The 17,956-nt window shown below is 58.6% G+C and overlaps 1 protein-coding gene across 2 annotated transcripts in view; it reads left to right on the top strand.

Annotated features, from left to right (window-relative positions):
- Ppard (peroxisome proliferator activated receptor delta) overlaps positions 1 to 8,101 on the top strand; it is a 49,708-nt gene extending 41,607 nt beyond the window's left edge. The window contains exons 4-9 of one of the 2 annotated variants that reach the window (XM_048347897.1): positions 2,628 to 2,782; positions 3,459 to 3,597; positions 4,965 to 5,167; positions 5,300 to 5,750; positions 6,262 to 6,536; positions 6,587 to 8,101. In XM_048347897.1, the coding sequence (XP_048203854.1) occupies positions 2,628 to 2,782; positions 3,459 to 3,597; positions 4,965 to 5,167; positions 5,300 to 5,750; positions 6,262 to 6,509 (1,196 nt within the window). In that variant the 3' untranslated portion in view covers positions 6,510 to 6,536; positions 6,587 to 8,101. Of the gene's footprint in view, positions 1 to 2,627; positions 2,783 to 3,458; positions 3,598 to 4,964; positions 5,168 to 5,299; positions 5,751 to 5,927; positions 6,121 to 6,261; positions 6,537 to 6,586 lie in introns of those variants that run through there. The other variant, XM_048347898.1, reaches the window with a different exon arrangement.
- Positions 8,102 to 17,956: the final 9,855 nt, after the last annotated feature.

Raw genomic sequence — 17,956 nt, 5'->3', positions numbered from 1 at the left:
GTGGTTCGTTCCTGATTCACCATTCTCTATTTTGTGTTTTGGTTTTCTTGTTTGTTTGTTTGCTCGATGGTGATAGTGTTGGAGTTGAACTCAGAACCTCATGCTTGCTAAGCAGGCACTCTACTGCTGAGTACGTCTGTTCTGCAGTACTGCTACCAGAAGCTTCCCATCATAGCTGAGATAGCGGGCATGCGCCGTCATACCTGGCTTCTTCTCCCGACATGGGGTGTCATGGACTTGTCTGTCCCAGCCTCAGTTCCCTGCATAGTTGTGAGGACAGACATATGCCATTACGCTCAGCTCTGGGTGTCCCAAACTTTTCTACCCAGGCTGGCCTTCAACTTCAGTCCTTTCACCCTCAGCCTCCCGAGTAGCTAGGATTATAGGTACTGGTGCCTGGCTATTCTAGTTTTCTAGTCCCCTTTCCTCACCTCCCCGTCCTCTCCTCTTTTTCTCTCTCCCTCCCTCCCTCATATGCTAGGGAGGCACTCTGCCACCACGCTGCTTGGCCCAACCCTTCTTATCTCTTCCCTCTGTAATCTGAGGGCAGGGTCGGGGCCTCCCTGCACTCGGCAGGTGCTTACCAAGTATCTGTTGATGAACAGAGGTGGCAGTGCCACACAGAGCCAGCAGCAGCCAACGACCCGATACTCGCCCAGTGCCCCCCGGGGGAGAAGGAGGCCGGCCCTGGGACCTGAAGGCAGTGTGGCGAGAGACGGCCATGCAGGCCGCGGAAGCAGCAGGTGGACGTGCGCGCCCAGTGCCCAGGTCCGGGGAGGAAGCGCAGGAGCCCTCCTGCCCGCCTGCAGAGCTCGCCACAAAGGGCTTTTGTTCATCTTAGCACCCCGTCCCCCAGCACCTCCTCCTGGCAGTTTAATGCCGCCCGGAGTGGGGGTCCTGCCGAGCTGGGGCAGGATCCCCTCCCAGGGAGCTTGAGGGCCTTGATTTCCCGGGAACCACTGCGCCCAACATGGCTCCCGCCATGCGTGGATCTTGGCATTGGGCCGCAGTGCGGGCTGCCTGTTGGCTTACGTCTGGTGGACATTGCCTGGTGACAAGCAGTCCTTCAGAGCCTGTGGCTGAGGACAGGGGTGGAGAAGCCCAAGCCCCCCCCCCCCCCGCCCCAGCACCTTCCCCCCTCCCCACAGCGAGAGGCCCATGCTCCTGATTGTGGGGCCAAAAGGGGGGTTGTATCCATCCTTGGAGGGACTGAAGTTGGAAGGTAGGGTGCTAGGCCATTTTAAGGACTTGTGTCACCCCTAAACTTCAGCCAGAAGGGTAGCAGCACTAGGTTGTGGTCAGCTGGGACCGTCCTGGGAACCCGAGGGAAAACAGGCCACGCGGGAGGGGCCCCGGGTGAGGAAGAGCCAGGTCCCTTGGCCTGAGCAAGGTCGCCATGGCTCGGGTGAACTTGCGTTCAGCGCTCCCTCTCAGATGGCCGGCTCCTGGCTCGGGGATCCAGTGCCTGCCTGTGAGATCCCTGCGCCCGCCCAGGAGAGAAGACAGACAGGCGACCGCACGGCAGAGGCAGGACGGGCCCCGCGCAGGTCCCTCCGCGCTCACGCCCGAGGCCTCCTGGGAGGCTTGGGGAAGACTCACAGGTCCTCCCTGAGTGTGGAAGCCCACACCTGTCCTGAGGTGTGCCCTGAGGTGTGCCCTTCGGTGCTCCCTGCAGGTGCTCCTGGCGCTACTGTGAAGTCTGCACATTTACTAGGAAAATGGCCAAGTCGGTATTTAGCTTGATCAGTTTCACCAATACTTGTGCTCTTTGTGGAGCAAGGAGTTTGTTTTTCTTGTCTTTTGTTTTATTTCCACCAGTCCTGGGGTTTGAACTCAGGACATAGGCCCTCTCCCTTGAGCTTCTTTTAACTCAAGGCTAGCACCCTACCATGTGAGCCACAGGGCCACTTCCCGCCTTTTCTGATTATGTGGTGCTGAGGAATCGAACCCAGGGCTTCATGCATGCTAGGCAAGCTCTCTACCACTAAGCCACCTTCTCAGCCCTGGACCAAGGAGTTTTAAAGAAGTTTGAGGGGGCTGGGAATATGGCCTAGTGGCAAGAGCGCTTGCCTCCTACACATGAAGCTCTCAGTTTGATTCCCCAGCACCACATATATGGAAAATGGCCAGAAGCGGCGCTGTGGCTCAAGTGGCAGAGTGCTAGCCTTGAGCAAGAAGAGGCCAGGGACAGTGCTCAGGTCCTGAGTCCAAGGCCCAGGACTGGCCAAAAAAAAAAAAAAAGAAGTTTGAGGTTCTGGGGAGACCCACTCCTGTCACCCTAGAGTCTACAAATGGATGGGGATCCCAGGGTGGGGGGTCCGCTCTGTACCCCACACCACCTATGCAGGCAGCCTCTAAACCAAGAGAGTGCTTGCTAAGGAGCCGCTGCAGATTCTGTCCCTGGTGCTCCCTGGGCTGCCGAGTACCGCGCACCTGCCTGCCGGGCGTCAGGCTGTGGGAGAAAAGCTTTGGTGGCCTTGCCCGTCCCCCAGATGCCAGGTGAAGAAGCGCCGTCACCAAGGCCCTCCCGAGCCCAAGCGGTGGGCTTTTCCTGCCGCCTGCCGCCCTGCCCCAGGCCTGGCTGACAGAAGCACTGAGCCCCTCTGTCCTGTGTCCCATGTCCCCAGACCTCTCCCAGAGTGCCTCGCCACCCTCGCTGCTGGACCAGCTGCAGATGGGCTGTGACGGGGCCTCAGGCGGCGGCCTCAACATGGAGTGTCGCGTGTGCGGGGACAAGGCTTCGGGCTTCCACTACGGCGTGCATGCCTGCGAGGGGTGCAAGGTATGGAGTGGGGGGCCTCCAGTGATGGCAGGTTTACCTCCACAGGGGGGCCCTGAAAATGCACACTACAGAATCCCCTGGGCCCCGCAGCCTTCCTGCAGGGTCCCCGCCACTCGCTGCAAGCCTGCGGGTGGCAGCGCCCCCTGGGGCCCAGGCTGCACCGCGCGCAGGCCGCGCGCGCCTTCCTATGCAGGAGCGAGCGCTCGGGGCTGAGAGGCTCTTTGAGAAAAGAAGAAAAGAAACGTTACATTATTGTTCCAGTGGACTCCCGAGCTTTTCCTCCTGGCTGCTCCACCTCACCACCCCACAGGTTGGGCTGGAGGCGTGGTTCACGTGGTAGGGCCTCTGCTTAGGAACTTGACACCCGGAGTTCAAGCCCCAGTACCACACCAAAAAAAAAAAAAAAAAAGTTTTTTTCATAAAGCTACCGCTTGCCAAGTACACAGAACCCGCTACGGTTATGAGTAAATCAAGGTAGCCACGAGACAACTTTATGTTCCCAAACTAAGAAACGTTAAGACTTCCCTCTGTGAAGCAAATATGGTATGTAATTTTAATTATTCAAAGGCTTTTGTTTCCCCTCCAAAAGACTTCTCCCCCAGCACTCACAAACCGCAGCAGTCCACGCCCTGTGCGTGCCTGGCGGGCTGCTCAGCCCCTCCCTCTCAACGCGCAGGGCTTCTTCCGCCGCACGATCCGCATGAAGTTGGAGTATGAGAAGTGCGATCGGAGCTGCAAGATCCAGAAGAAGAACCGCAACAAGTGCCAGTACTGCCGCTTCCAGAAGTGCCTGGCACTGGGCATGTCGCACAATGGTGAGGGCACCAGCATGGCCGGAGGGGGTGCCCAGGGGGTGCCCGGCACACACCGGCACGGGGACTGCGGCGGCTGCCTCTGCCCCTCTGGACCTGTGCCGGGTCCACCATGTCCACCTACTGCTCCACACGGCCTGGCACCCACACTGGGTCCAGGCTGGGCCGTGTCCACCCCTCCGTACCTGCGGCTCCCCTACCTGGCCCACAGGGTTTCTGAGAACAGACCCCAGCCAAGCAGTGTCAGGCCTCCTGCAGAGCCTTGTCACCTGACCCCAGGACCGGATATCTCAAAACTCCCCCCACCCCGTGCCCTCAAGATCAGACACTTGATTATCTTATTTTATTTTTTGTTGTTCATGGGACTTGAACTGAGGGCCTAGGTGCTGCCCCTGAACTTTTTTGCTCAAGGCTTCAGCGCCACTCCCTGGCTTCTGGAGGTTAATTGGAGATAAGAGTCTCAGGGACTTGCCTGCCTGGACTGGCTTTGAACCAGGATCCTCAGATCTCAGCCTCCTGAGTAGCTAGGATGACAGGCGTGAGCCACAAGGGCTGGGTTCAGACACTTGTTTACAGCTCCGCGGTGGTCAGCTGCTGGAGCAGCCTTCCCCTGTGGGAACCCCAACTTCCTCACGTCCTTGAGGGTGGTGAGACACAAGTCCTCTGTCAGCAGCTTTTGTGGTGGGATCTGGCCCCGTTCCACTGGGGGCCTGGGAGGGGCCTGGGGCAGCCCGGGTTCTTCCCTCCCCCTTTACTGGCAAGCCGGATCCTGTGGCCTCCCAAGTGCTCACTGTGCACATGGTCCCCCTCAATCGTTCCAGTCACAGTAGGTTTTAAGAGTGTCAGCCCAGGGCTGGGGATATGGCCTAGTGGCAAGAGAGCTTGCCTTGTATACATGAGGCCCTGGGTTCGATTCCCCAGCACCACATATACAGAAAACAGCCAGAAGTGGTGCTGTGGCTCAAGTGGCAGAGTGCTAGCCTTGAGCAAAAAGAAGCCAGGGACAGTGCTCAGGCCCTGAGTCCAAGCCCCAGGACTGGCAAAAAAAAAAAAAAAAAAAGTGTCAGCCCATCTTGCCTGATGACAAAAGAAAGGTGAAGTAGCCTGTCCCCGTGCCAAGCAGGAACAGGGGCGCACGCCTGGGCCTCCAAAATGTCTGCCTGGCTGCCACAATGTGCTGCCCCGGTGGGGTGCTGCGCGGCGGCACAGGCCGGCGGCGACCCCAGCGCCGCCATCTTGCCCCCGCGAGCCTCCGAGGGCCCCGCGCCCGGCAAGGGTGGCTCCGTCTTTTGCCTGCGTGCCTTTAGAGACACCGGGAGGTGGCGGGTGCTGGTTCTGCCAGCTTCTCAGTGGTGCCCCCACCTGTGCAGCCATCCGCTTTGGCCGGATGCCGGAGGCAGAGAAGAGGAAGCTGGTGGCCGGGCTGACGGCCAGCGAGGGGCAGCAGCACAACCCGCAGCTGGCCGACCTGAAGGCCTTCTCCAAGCGCATCTACCACGCCTACCTGAAAAACTTCAACATGACCAAAAAGAAGGCGCGCAGCATCCTCACCGGCAAGTCCAGCCACACTGCGGTGAGTGCCCTGCCCGCCTCCTGGGAGAAGCGGGCCTCCTCCGCCCCCTTGACTGCAGTCCAGGCCGGGGTGTGGGGGAACGTGCGGGCAGGGGTCCCCCGAGGCCCGGCTTTGACCAGGCCTGGTTTTCAGCCCTTTGTGATCCACGACATCGAGACGCTGTGGCAGGCGGAGAAGGGCCTGGTGTGGAAGCAGCTGGTGAACAGCCTGCCGCCCTACAAGGAGATCAGCGTGCACGTCTTCTACCGCTGCCAGTGCACCACGGTGGAGACGGTGCGGGAGCTCACCGAGTTCGCCAAGAGCATCCCCAACTTCAGCAACCTCTTCCTCAACGACCAGGTGACGCTCCTCAAGTACGGCGTGCACGAGGCCATCTTCGCCATGCTGGCCTCCATCGTCAACAAGGACGGGCTGCTGGTGGCCAACGGCAGTGGCTTCGTCACCCACGAGTTCCTGCGCAGCCTCCGCAAGCCCTTCAGCGACATCATTGAGCCCAAGTTCGAGTTTGCCGTCAAGTTCAATGCCCTGGAACTCGATGACAGTGACCTGGCTCTCTTCATCGCAGCCATCATCCTGTGTGGAGGTGAGCCAGCAGGAGGAAGGAGGGCCTGGGGCGGGGGCGCAGGACCTGGGCCCTCTCGCGGGGATGAGGTGCAGAGGGGAAGGAGGACACATCGTCGTCCGTCAGGTGTTCGGGGTTCGTTTGTAGGTGGTAGGGAAATTTCTCCATTTTGCCTGCATTTTTCAAATCCCAGCACAGTCCACACAGGAACCGGCCTGTTTCTAATACATTGCGCCTCACCTGCCCCCCAGCCGCCTGGGGCGGGAAGCAGCGCGCTCCCCGTTTCGCCACGAGCAAGCAAGCTCACGGGCCACGTCCAGAGTAGATTTGGAATCTGGGTGCCGAATGTTCCCCCATGATGCATCACTCCCCTACCCAATGGAGAAAAAAAACAACAGAAACAGTGGCCACAAACGAGGTGGGAGGGGCTGCGGTGGGGCTAGGACGCCCGGGGAGCCCGTGCGGACCCAACAGGCAGCAGGAAGCCCCCCACCCCCCTTCAGGGACTCCATGAATGCCCATGTCCCCGCAGACCGGCCAGGCCTCATGAACGTGCCGCAGGTGGAGGCCATCCAGGACACCATCCTGCGTGCCCTCGAGTTCCACCTGCAGGCCAACCACCCCGACAGCCAGTACCTCTTCCCCAAGCTGCTGCAGAAGATGGCCGACCTGCGGCAGCTGGTCACTGAGCATGCGCAGATGATGCAGTGGTTGAAGAAGACCGAGACCGAGACCTTGCTGCACCCGCTGCTCCAGGAGATCTACAAGGACATGTACTGAGGCTGCCCAGGCCTCCTGGGGAGCCTCCCCCCCCCCGTGGGACCGTCCCATGGACCAGCCCACGAGCACTCGGCGCGGCACGCGCAGCCGGGCACACTCCACTCCAGACGCACGAAGCCGAGGCTCCCGGAGCCTCCCGTCTGTCGCCCCCCTCTCGGTCCTGTCTTCCCTCCCTTGCCCTCTGCGGGTCTCTCTCCTCCCCAGTGCCTTCCTGGCCCCACCCTGGCCCTCTGTTGGCTCTGTCTCACCAGCAGCCCAGGGCAGGACCTCTGCCTGCCGTCCGCACCTGTTCCGCCCCTTGTCCCGCCCCTGCAGGCCTAGGGCTTCGCCTCTGCCCCCCCCCTCGCCCCCCATCTTCATACAAAAGATTTGAGCCATACAAAGAAACACTACACTGTCCGGGCCTGGCTTTCTGGGTCCCAAGAAACACTATGCTGCCTGGGCCTGGCTTCCTGGGGAAGCTCGGCCCGACCCACCGCGGCCGCGCGGCCCAGCGTCGCAGGGCTCGGGGCGCTGGGTAGGAGCCAGGGGCTTTCTTCACCCCTGCCCTGGCCCAAAGCCAAGGCTGCCTGGCCGTCTCCGCGCCAGCTTTCTAAGTCACGGATCCCCACGGGCCCTGCGCTGGCCCACGGAGGGAGGGGTTCCAGCAAGTGGGGACCCCGAGCCTCCATCTCCAAAAGTAAGCCACACAAAGCCAGGCTGGAGGCACGCGCTGCAGCGATAGGCGGAACATGAACGCTCCAGCCCAGAGCCGCTGAAAAGAGAAAGGATTCTCAGCCCACAGTCTGAGTGGGAGTGTGGGAGTCGGAGCTAGGGAGGGGACGGGCCGGGCCCTCCCCAAGCCCCTGGCTGCCCTCCATCCCAGCAGTGCCCACAGTGGTCAGCGGCACCAGTCCTTCCTCCAGGAGATGCCAGCATCTCTCTCTCTCTCTGTCACACACACACACACACACACACACACACACACACACACACACGCCGCTGCTCCATGGAGCAGCTAGGCACTGGATCACGTGACCTCTACCCTCCTGGGGACGCCAGGGCCCACACTCTGGCCCCCCGAGAGCCAGCACCAGCCCCGCAGGAGCTGCCAGGGATTGCTGAGCCCGCCCTGCCACCCACCTCCTCCCCAGCTCTCCTGTGACCCCCTCGGCCATGTGGGGCTCGGCCTGGGGGGAGGGGGGGACAGAGCAGGAGGGCGGGAGCCCACCCTGGCCTGCAGGAGGCGCCACCAGGCCCAGGTCCTGCCTGAGCCTTCCCAAGGGTGTGTCTGGGAGGAAATGGCCTGGAGAGGACGGGGCTGGGGTCCCTGCCGGTGCTGTGGCCGGCGCCCCGGGACCCCCCCCACCCCCACCCAGGCTGGCCAGACCTTTGGGCCAAGGCTGTGAATCAAGCAAGCATCGCATGGGGGGCCTGGTCCTGCCCCGGCCAGCCCGAGCCCGGGCCTGCGGGGCTGCTCTGCGCCGTCGGAACAATCTCCAGAACTGAAATGTATATTTTTGCTAGGAGCCCCAGCTTCCTGTGTTTTTAATATAAATAGTGTACACAGACTGACAGAAATTTAAATAAATGAGAATTAAGTATTTAAGAGTTGACTGGAAGCTGACTTGGTTCTTTGCATACTGATCTTGGGGCTCCTCCATGTCCAGTGGGGTGGGGGGAGTTGTGCGGTCCGCACCACTGTCCTTCCTGCCCCCCTGTGCTGCCCACCTCTGCCCGTCAGCAGGCAGGGCGCTCCCTGCAGAGCGGCGGCACCAGCCAGGGAGGCAGACGGGGGTCACAGGGGGCCCCTGACGGAGACAGTGAGCCCCGGCATTGAATGCTATGTGGGACTTGGAAAACCCCAGCCATTGGATGGCTGCCCCAGAACTTCGCCCTCAGCTAGCACCACTGTGGGCAGCCAGCCCTCAGTAGCCAGTGTGAGGCAAGAGGGGGCTTCCTGCCACTCACAACACCCTCCCACCCGAGATAATCACAACGAAAAGAGCTATGTGCCAGGTGAGGCGGCACACACCTGTAGTCCCAGCTGCCCAGAAGGCTGAGGCAGGACGAGTTCTCAAGCTCTGAAGTGTAAAGTCTGCCTGGGCAATATAGCGGACTCCAATCAAAAAGTTAAAAATATATAGAGAAAAAGCTCTCCGTGGCTCATGACGAATCCTAACTGTGTGGGAGGCAGAGTTAGGAGGATCGAGGATTGAGGCCAGCCCGGACAAAGAGATGACTGTGGCCTCAGAGACTGGGGAACTTGAGGTCGGAGGGTTCCTTGAGCCCAGGGGTTTGGGGCCAGCCTGGGCAACATAGCAAGGCCCCAGGAGCTGGTGGCTCACGCTGATAATCCTAGCCGTTCTGGACACTGAGCTCTGAGGATCCAGGTTTGAAGCCAACCTCGGCAGAAAAGTCCACAAAATTCGGAATCTCCAATTAACCAGCAAAAGGCCAGACTGGAGGTGTGGAGGTGTGGTAGAACACCCGCCATGAGCGGGAAAAGCCAAGCAAGAGCATGAAACCTTGAGTTCAAGCCCCAACAATGGCACATCACGCACACACATGCACGCACGCACGCACACACGCACGAGGATTAGAAGTCAGAAGAGGAAGCTAAGATTTGAGGAGTAACACAGGAAGCCAGTCTCCCCAGAGCTAAAAGGGGAAATGCAGGCACGCAGACACTGACAACTCCACGAGCCCCTGCTGATCTAATTAGCACCTGACAGCACGCACGCGCGCGCACACACACACACACACACACACACACACACACACACACACACACACAGCTACTGCTGCTGCCTGCAGCGCCACTTAGTGGCCCCGGTCGGAAAGGCACCCATCAGTGTCAGGGCAGGACACTTCTCCCTCCTTCCCGTGTGCCCACTGAGCCCACCCGCTGAGCCAGGCTGAAGGGAGGCTTGTGTCTTGGAACCTTCTAGCCCCTGCCATGCAAGGGAGCAGAGGAAGGGAGAGGCCGGGAGCCAGCAGACAAACAGCACCAAGCATCAACACCAGACAAGTACCAAGATGGCGGGGAAGGCCTGGAGCAGGGATGACTCCGGGCTCCCTGGGTTCAGCTCCCGAGGGCCCCTGTCAGCCAGGAGAGCGACGGCCCCCGGGGAACTGGAGGAAAAGGGAAGGAAGTGACAGTGAAATTACAGCCTGGCTTGCAGTGGGCTCTTGTGCTTGTTTTCTGGGTGGGACACGGAGTCTGGCGAATGGCAGCTCCACCCCTCGCCCTGACCCTCTTCCTCTCTCTCACCTTCCTGTCCTTCCCCAAACCACCGGATGGGGGAAAGACGTGGGAAGCCCTGTCTCAGCTGTTGAGGGCCCCACATCCTCGCAGTCTGCTGCAGTAAAATTCACCCGGGCTACACCCGGCTTCCTCTCAGTTCCGTGGAGGGGAGGGCTCCGAACTCATCTGCTTCTGTTCCTGGCCTTGAGGACTGCCAGGAGGGGGGTAGCATTGTCGCTTTGGCCCTGTGTGCTCCTGCCACTGCTATTCCTCCTCCAGCCCCCGTGTGTGCGTGCATTCTAGACACATCACTTCCCGCCAGCCTCACAACTTAAAGGGTAAGTGTTACCACCTGCTGTTGCCCAGGTGCGAGGACACGGGCTTTGATTGGCTGATTTGCTACCACCCAGCTTTCCACCATCCTCCTTGGACCACGATTCAGGCAGGCCTCCTCCTGGCCACCTCCCACAGCGGGCCTCACGGAGGGGGACAGACCAGGATCTCCCCAGTACCTGGCCAGTTTGACCCCACACTGGCTCCACCTTCCCCCAGCCTGCCTTCTGGCCTCTTCACCCAGCCAGGTTCCACGAGCGCTGGCGTGGGAAGCCCCTTCTGGCCTCCTGAGTTATGAATCCCCTTAGACAGCACAGGCTCGCTGCAGCCCAGGACTCTGAGTCCTCAGGCCTCCATCCTGAGTCCCTGGGTCCTCATGGCTCCTCACAGATCAGCTTACATCCCAGCCCTTGATGTCTCCTAGTAATCTCCCACAGACCCCGGAAGGCCTCACCGCCCCTACCCCCAGGCCCACCTCCACAGGCCCGGGCAGTGGGAGGAGCCTGCCAGAGAGGGCGGGATAAAGGAGAGGGCTTCCCCACAGGGGCAGCGCTGGGATGGACCCTCCAGGGGCCTCTGGCAGCGACAGTTCCCAGCGGCCCAGCAGGTAAGCGGTCCCTGTCTCTAAGAATCTGGGGGTGCGTGGGAGGGCTCCCTCCTTCCCTCCTTGTCTGAAGGGCCTAGAGGTAGGACTGAGCCCAGAGGGAGAAAGGAGGTCCCCATGCCCACCTCGTAGGTGGTTCAGGGCTGGGTAAGGGGCTGAGCCTCAGCTTCCACCTTTCTCTTCTACCTGACAGACCTTTCTTCACCCAGAATCACCAAACCACCCCAGGAAGGTGCGACCTGGTCTTGCGGTCGCCTTTATACCCACGTCCACCCCCACCCTCACTCCTCCATGGTGCTGGAGTCACCACACTTCCATGGAGATGCTTGGGGTGGGTTTTACACCCACGAGAGAGCACACTGTTCCTTTGGACTGCTGGTTTTCTATCAGACATTTACACCTTAGCACGATTTATTGACCAACACCTGGAAGCCATTAGTTCTTCCAGAACTGAAGTTTGGAGTGCAGAGGAGTCATCGTGAAGCTTGGGCATCTTAGCGTGAAGTAGTTTTCCTAGGCTGGAAGGAAATTCAGCCAGAGAATACGGAATGGAAAGTGAGGGAAGACTATTTATTAAAGATTCTCCATTCTCACGGGCACCTGTGGCTCACACCTGTCATCCTAGCTACTCAGGAGGCTGAGATCTGAGGATCGCGGTTTGAAACCAGCCCTGGCAGGAAAAATCCTTGAGACTGAGCATCCCAGACGGTGTTTGGGCTCCCAATGATAGAAACCAGTGGCTCATCTGGCAGGTTTCCTGTTCCCCTCCCCACCCCCATCCAACCTTGTCGGTGTCCTCCCTACCCTCCTCCCCCCGCACTGCCCTAGGCTGGCTTTCTGGGATCTCTGCTCCCCCCCCACCCCACCCCCAGCTCCTCCTGTCACCTCTAGGCCCCCACCACCTGTGGCCTTTGCTTTGGCTTCAGATTTTGGCGTGAGAAGTTCCCCAAATCCACAGCTCTGCTGTCCATCCCACCCCCCCCCCCCCAAGCCAGTCTTGGGCAGCTAGAGAGTTCGCAAGCAGAGGGGGACACCTGACTCACCACTGAGTACTTATTCCGAGTCTCAGGATTAGAAACAGAAAGAAAAAAAAAAGACTCCTACCATCTAAGGCTTCGGTTTGAGAGTCAAATAATATAATTTGCTACGTCCTCAAAATGTTTTATTAGTACATTAAGCGGTGTCTGAGCTGGACATGTGGCACACACCTGTAATCCAAGTTCTCAAAGGTGGAGGCAAGGAGGATGGTGCATTTGAGGTTAAGTGGAATTAGTCTTCAGCAGACCCTTTCGCGTGCCCGTGTGCCCTGAGACTATACGATGTACCTCAGCGCATGGGAGGAACGGGGTCTCAGAATGAGTGACGAAGCCGCCACCCCTTTATTCTGTGGCTCCTCGGGTGGCCTGAGCTTCCCCGGCCCGCGCGAGCGCTCTCACTGGACGTCCCGGGCTTTCTAAGGCGCTGGCGTGGCCGGTCTCTCCAGACGGGCCTCGAGGCGGGCCTCACTGGAGGCCTCCACGAGTGAATCCCTGCGGGCGGGCTCCTCTTCCAGAAAGCACTCACCCCTGCCTCACCACTACCCCACCCTGCACCCCACCCCCCACGCTCTCCACGACTCTGACTACCGTGGATTGATCCCGGCCCTACTTTGACCAGCCTCTGGGCCACTAGGTAACTCTTTTCAGTGTCCTCACTGCCATGTTTCACGTAGAACGTCATTCATTTAAAAAAAAATGTATTACCAGGCGCCAGTGGCTCACACCTGGAATCCTAGCTACTCAGGAGACTGAGATCTGAGGATCGAGGTTCTAAGCCAGCTCAGGCAGGAAAGTCTGCGAGACTCCATCTCAAATACAAGTCCCCACGTTGGCATACAAAAGAAGTTATTAATAATCCCAAGACAAGCAATAGCAGACCATTGCTGTGTGACTGTACAGGTGTACATCCGTGAGCCAGCCCTGGTACCTGAATTTGAACCCAAACTTTTAACTTTGAGACCCCACCAGACTCTGCTTGGAGGAAGTAATAGTGCCCTGAAATGCACTGAGCTCATGCTATATGGATCAGGAAAAGAAAAATGTTTTTGCTTGGCTGGTGTTCTACTACTTGAATCATGCCTCCAGCACAGCTTTTTGCTTGAGTGTGTGTGTGCGCATGTTTGCTGGTACTGAGCTTCAATTCAGGGCCTTGCATTCTCACTTGGCTGTTTTGCTCAAAGCTGACACTCAACCACTTGAGACATCGCTTCTGGTTTTTTGTTTTCTTTTTGCTGGTTAATTGGAGGTAAGAGTCTCATAGGCTTTCCTGTCCAGGCTGGCTTAGAACTGAGATCTTCAGGTCTCAGCCTCTTGAGTAGCTAGGATTATACGTGTGAGCCACTGAGATCTGGTTTTGCTGGTTACTTTGGAGATGGAGTCTCAGATTTTTCCACCCAGGCTGTATTTGAACTGCAGTCCTCCGAATCTCAGCCTCTGAGTAGGATTACAGGCATAACCAGTAGCACTTGGTGGGGGGGAGGGAGTGTAATGTCTCTTTTGGGGGGGGGGGGGAAACTAAGCTGAAGAGAAGTGGAGTCACTCGTCCAGGTCCTAGCAGAGTCTGGCCCGGGCAGGACGCAGATGATCTCTTAGGAACTTGGTCTTGGGAGCCATTGCTGGGGCTGAGCGGCTGCATTGCTTCTGACAGAAATTCATCCCCGGTGTGCAGGTATTTCCAGCGGGGCCTCTGCTTCTATGGAGATTACTGCAGGTAAGCACCTGGCTGGGGGCGGGGGGGGGGAGAGCCGGGGGGCAGCAGGGGTCTCTGCAGGCTCAGCTAGCCCCGAGCTACCTCCTCACTCTCCTCTCCCTGCAGCTATCAGCACCTGAGGTTCCCCGGGCTCCCAGAGTGGGCTCACCACGATTCAGAACCACCGGCCACCCTGCCTCGGCCCCAGCAATACCTCACCCAAAGGAGCTTCCTGCACACCTACCTGCCCCCCATGGCCTGGGGCTGGAGCTGGGGCTGGTGGGGCTCAGAGCCTGGCCTGGAGTCACTGGCCAGAGAGGCTGGGGACGATGATGGCAGTTCCAGGACATCCCTGATGCTGTCCCGTGAGTCACAGGGCATTGTGGGTAGGCACCGGTGGGATCTGACCCCCAGCTTTGCTGCTTGACCTCTGAGCAGTTTATGTTTCCATCCTGAAGTTTCCCAGCTGGAGGGGAAATGGTCTCTGGCGCTGTTGCTCTGCGTTCTAGAAGCCACCCTCACTAGCTGTGTGACCTTGGACAAGCCCCTTGACCTCTCTGGGCCAGTCACCAACAGGAAAAAGACAGGATGAGGATGCCACTCACCTCACGGGAGGAGGCGGGGACCTCACGCGGGCCTGGCTCCAGGCCCACCAGAGCAAAGCCCAGATGCTTGTTCGTGTTCATCCTAAACCATGGCTGGAAAGTAGCACTGGCCCATAGAAATATGTGACGCACAAGTATTATTTTTGCAGCCAGGCCCCGGTGGTTCACGCGTGTAATCTGTGTGTAATCCTCGCTCCTTAGGAGCTTGAGAGCCGACGATTGTGGCTAGAAGCCAGTCCGGGAATCTATGGAACTCTTTTTTTTTTTTTCTTTTGCCAGTCCTCAGCCTTGAACTCAGGGCCTGAGCACTGTCCCTGGCTTCTTTTTGCTCAAGGCTAGCACTCTGCCACTTGAGCCACAGCGCCACTTCTGGCCATTTTCTATATATGTGGGGCTGAGGAATCGAACCCATGGCTTCATGTATACAAGGCAAGCACTCTTGCCACTAGGCCATATTCCCAGCCCCTCTATGGAACTCTTATCTCCAATTAAGCTAAAAAAAAAAAGAAGCCAGAAATGGTGCTATGGCTCAAGTGGTAGAGCACTAACCTTGAGCCAAAAAAAAAAAAAAAAAAAAAAATCGTTCAGGGACAATGCCCAGGCCCTGAGTTCAAGCCCCAGTACTGGCACAAAAAAAAAAAAGTATGTTTTGCAACAGCTTTATGGAGATAAAAACTAATGTAAGGCCTTACAGCCATTCTGAATAGCTTGAGCTGAAGAGCTCAGGGACAGTGCCTAGGCCCAGAGTTCAAGACCCATGACTGAAAGAAGAAAAAAAAAGTCCCTAATTCGACATCTGCCACATATTCCTGATGAACAGTGTTGGCTTACAGTAGTAAACTAATAATAATAAAACAGCCCCTGATGCAGAGCCTGACACGCAGTGGGCTCCCGGCGGACGCGGAGTGGGTGGATGAGTGAATGGACAGTTGCCCCCACAGCTGCTGACCAGGCGTCTGGCCACGCCCGGGAGCCCGCGGCCCAGCCAGACCCCGCCTCGGAGCTCGAGGCCCGGATGCGGACCCTGGACCTGGAGGTACAGCGAGGCTGGGAGGGCTGGCAGGGAGGGTGCCAGGCCGTCCCGGGGGGGGGGGGGCGGCTGCCTGACCCTCCCGCGGCCGGCTGCAGGGGAGGGAGGACAGCCGGGAGGTGGTGTGCGGCATCTGCATGGACAAGGTGTGGAACAAGCCGCGGGCCCAGCGCGTCTTCGCCATCCTGCCCAACTGCCCGCATGCGCACTGCCTGCGCTGCCTGCGCACCTGGCGGAGGAACCGGCAGCACCTGCCGCTGGAGGTCATCAAGTCAGTGCCTCCCCCCCCACCCCACCCCACCCCACCCCCCCACCCCCCGGGGCCGGCGGGGAGGGAGGGGCGCCCCAGAGGCCTGGCCCCTCCCCCCCGCCCCCCGCCCAGCGGCTTCACCGCACCCCGCTTACAGAGCCTGTCCCCAGTGCCGCGTCTACTCCAGCTACATCATCCCGCACAAGTTCTGGGTGAGCCGGGGCCCAAGGAAGGAGCAGCTGGTCAGGAGCTTCAAGGCCCGGACCGGGTGAGGGAGACGGGAGGCAGGCGTGTGCGTGTGCGTGTGCAAGTGTGTGCGTGTGCGTGTGCAAGTGTGTGCATGTGCGTGTGTCACTCCTCCACTTCCAGCCTCTTACTGGTTCATTGAAGATAAGAGTCTCACCTAGGTTTCTGTCAGGCTGGCTTTGAACCTCCACCCTCAGGTCTCAGCCTTCTGGGTAGCTAGGATCACGGATGGGGCGCCGACCCCTGGCTTGGTTTTGAGCCTTTTGCTGTTTATTGTTAGGTGAGGCCTCATGGTTTTGCTTATGGCGGGACCCCTACCCGGGCATGGCCGGGGTGACCACTGTGCACCCCCATCCTCGGGGTTTTACCGGTTGAGGGGAGGAGGTCTTGCTCACCTTTTGCTTGGGCCATTCTCTAACGGCAGTCCCCCTGATGTCTGCCTTCTGTATAACTGGTGCTACAGGCATGCTCCACTGTGCCCAGCCAGTGTCAACTTTCATCCAAAATCTGCAATCAGTCTCCATTCCAGGATCTTAATCCTCCTCCCCATGGGCTTCTGACCCTCGACATACAGCACATTCGACAGCGGGTGGGAAAGGAAGGAGGCCGCGCCCGCTTCTACTCGCTTGCCGGCCTCCATAGGGGCTGAGGAAAATCTAAGTGGGGTGGAGCTGATCGGTAGAGGAGCTGGGCATTGGCGGAAGGGCAGAGCCCCTCAGCAGGAGAAGGGAGGGCAGCGCAGGCTAGGAGAGATCCACGTGGGGGCATTTTGCCACCGGCTGCCCGGTGGAAGGCTCCTCTGGAGAAAGCTGTACCAGGCCCGGGGGCGATGGGCGCGTGGTGTCAGCTGTGTACATCCCATGAAGTCACAGGACAGAGGCCGAGGAGGTGAAGGCAGTGTCTGACTCCCGTGAGCCTCTGGGGTTTGAACCCGGGCGCATGGGGTTTGAACCCAGGCACGTGGGTTCATAGCTGATACCAGAAGGAATGGCAGGGTAGAAATGAACTTGAAAGGTAAGGCAGGACCTAAGTGGGCCTCTGACAAAGGTGAGCGTAGCACTGCAGATGACTTACATAGCCAGCTGCCCTGGCGGCTCACACCCGCAATCCCAGCTACACAGGAGGCTGAGCTCTGGGAACGGCAGTTTGAAGCCTACTTGGAAAGGAAAAGTCTATGGGATTCTTTATTTCCCATTACCAAAAAAATAAAATAAGTGGAAAAGTAGAGTGTCAGCCTTGAGTAAAAAAGCTCAGGGACAGCACCCAGGCCCTGAGTTCAAGCCCCAGGACTAGCACCAGAACAGAAAAAAATAACTAATGCATCCAGCCACACTTGTGTCTCATTCCTATAATCCTAACTGCTAAGATCCAGAGAATCAAGGTCAAAGCCAGGTCAGGCAAAAAAGTCTGTGAGATGGGGCTGGGAATGTGGCTTAGCAGTAGAGTGCTTGCCTAGCATGCACAAAGCCCTGGGTTCGATTCCTCAGCACCACATATACAGAAAAAGCCACAAGTGGTGCTGTGGCTCAAGTGGTAGAGTGCTAGCCTTGAGCAAAAAGAAGCCAGGGACAGTGCTCAGGCCCTGAGTTCAAGCCCCAGGACTGGCAAAAAAAAAAGTCTGTGAGACTCTACCCCCAAAATAATTAGCCAAAAGCCAGGCTGGAGGTGTGACTCAAATGGTAGAGCACCAGCCATGAACAAGCAGGCAGAACAAGCAAAGGGCCTGTGTTCAAACTCCAGTACTGCCTCCTCCCAAAGCCAGATGACTAATGCTTCTGTTAGAGGTGCTCCCAGGGCTGCCATGTGACCAGGTGCAGGGGACGCAAAGTTGTTTCTTGGATTTCCCCACGGGCTCTGGGTGCTCAATGGGCCTTGTGTCTGCATGACGTGTGCAGGAAGTAGGAGGGGCCAGCACTGTCCTAGAGTTCAGCCAGGAGGGCTGAGCTGAGGCCCGGCAGGCCAGTGCCCGTCCAGAGCCCCGCCCCTCCCAGCCTCCCAAGCGGCTCTCCAGCCAGAGACCTGATCTCCCCCAGTCCCACCAAACCACTCCTCCTCATCGCCCCCCATCCCAGGAGTGAGGAACTTCTCCATCACGCTTATTAGCCAACAGCTACGGGTCTAAGGTCACCACAGCCCAGGAGAGTTTCCTAAAGTTGGTCCCAGAGGCACATTTGAGGATTATCTGCCACTTTCCCTCCTCTGCTGTTATTCTACTAATACTGGGTTGGGAAAAAAAAAAAAGGAAAGGGGAGCCCAGCACGCCTGGCTCACGCCTGTAATCCTAGCTACGCAGGAGGCTGTGATCTGAGGACTAGGGTTCAAAGCCAGCCTGGGCAGGGAAGCCCATGAGACTCTTTCCCATAACCTATGAAAAAGCTGGAAGCAGAGCTATGGCTCAAGGGGTAGAGTGCTAGCCTTGAGCACAA

The sequence above is a fragment of the Perognathus longimembris genome, chromosome 6, assembly GCF_023159225.1.
Source record: "Perognathus longimembris pacificus isolate PPM17 chromosome 6, ASM2315922v1, whole genome shotgun sequence".
Classification (NCBI taxonomy): Eukaryota; Metazoa; Chordata; class Mammalia; order Rodentia; family Heteromyidae; genus Perognathus; species Perognathus longimembris.
This window is presented reverse-complemented; position numbering and strand designations above follow the sequence as displayed.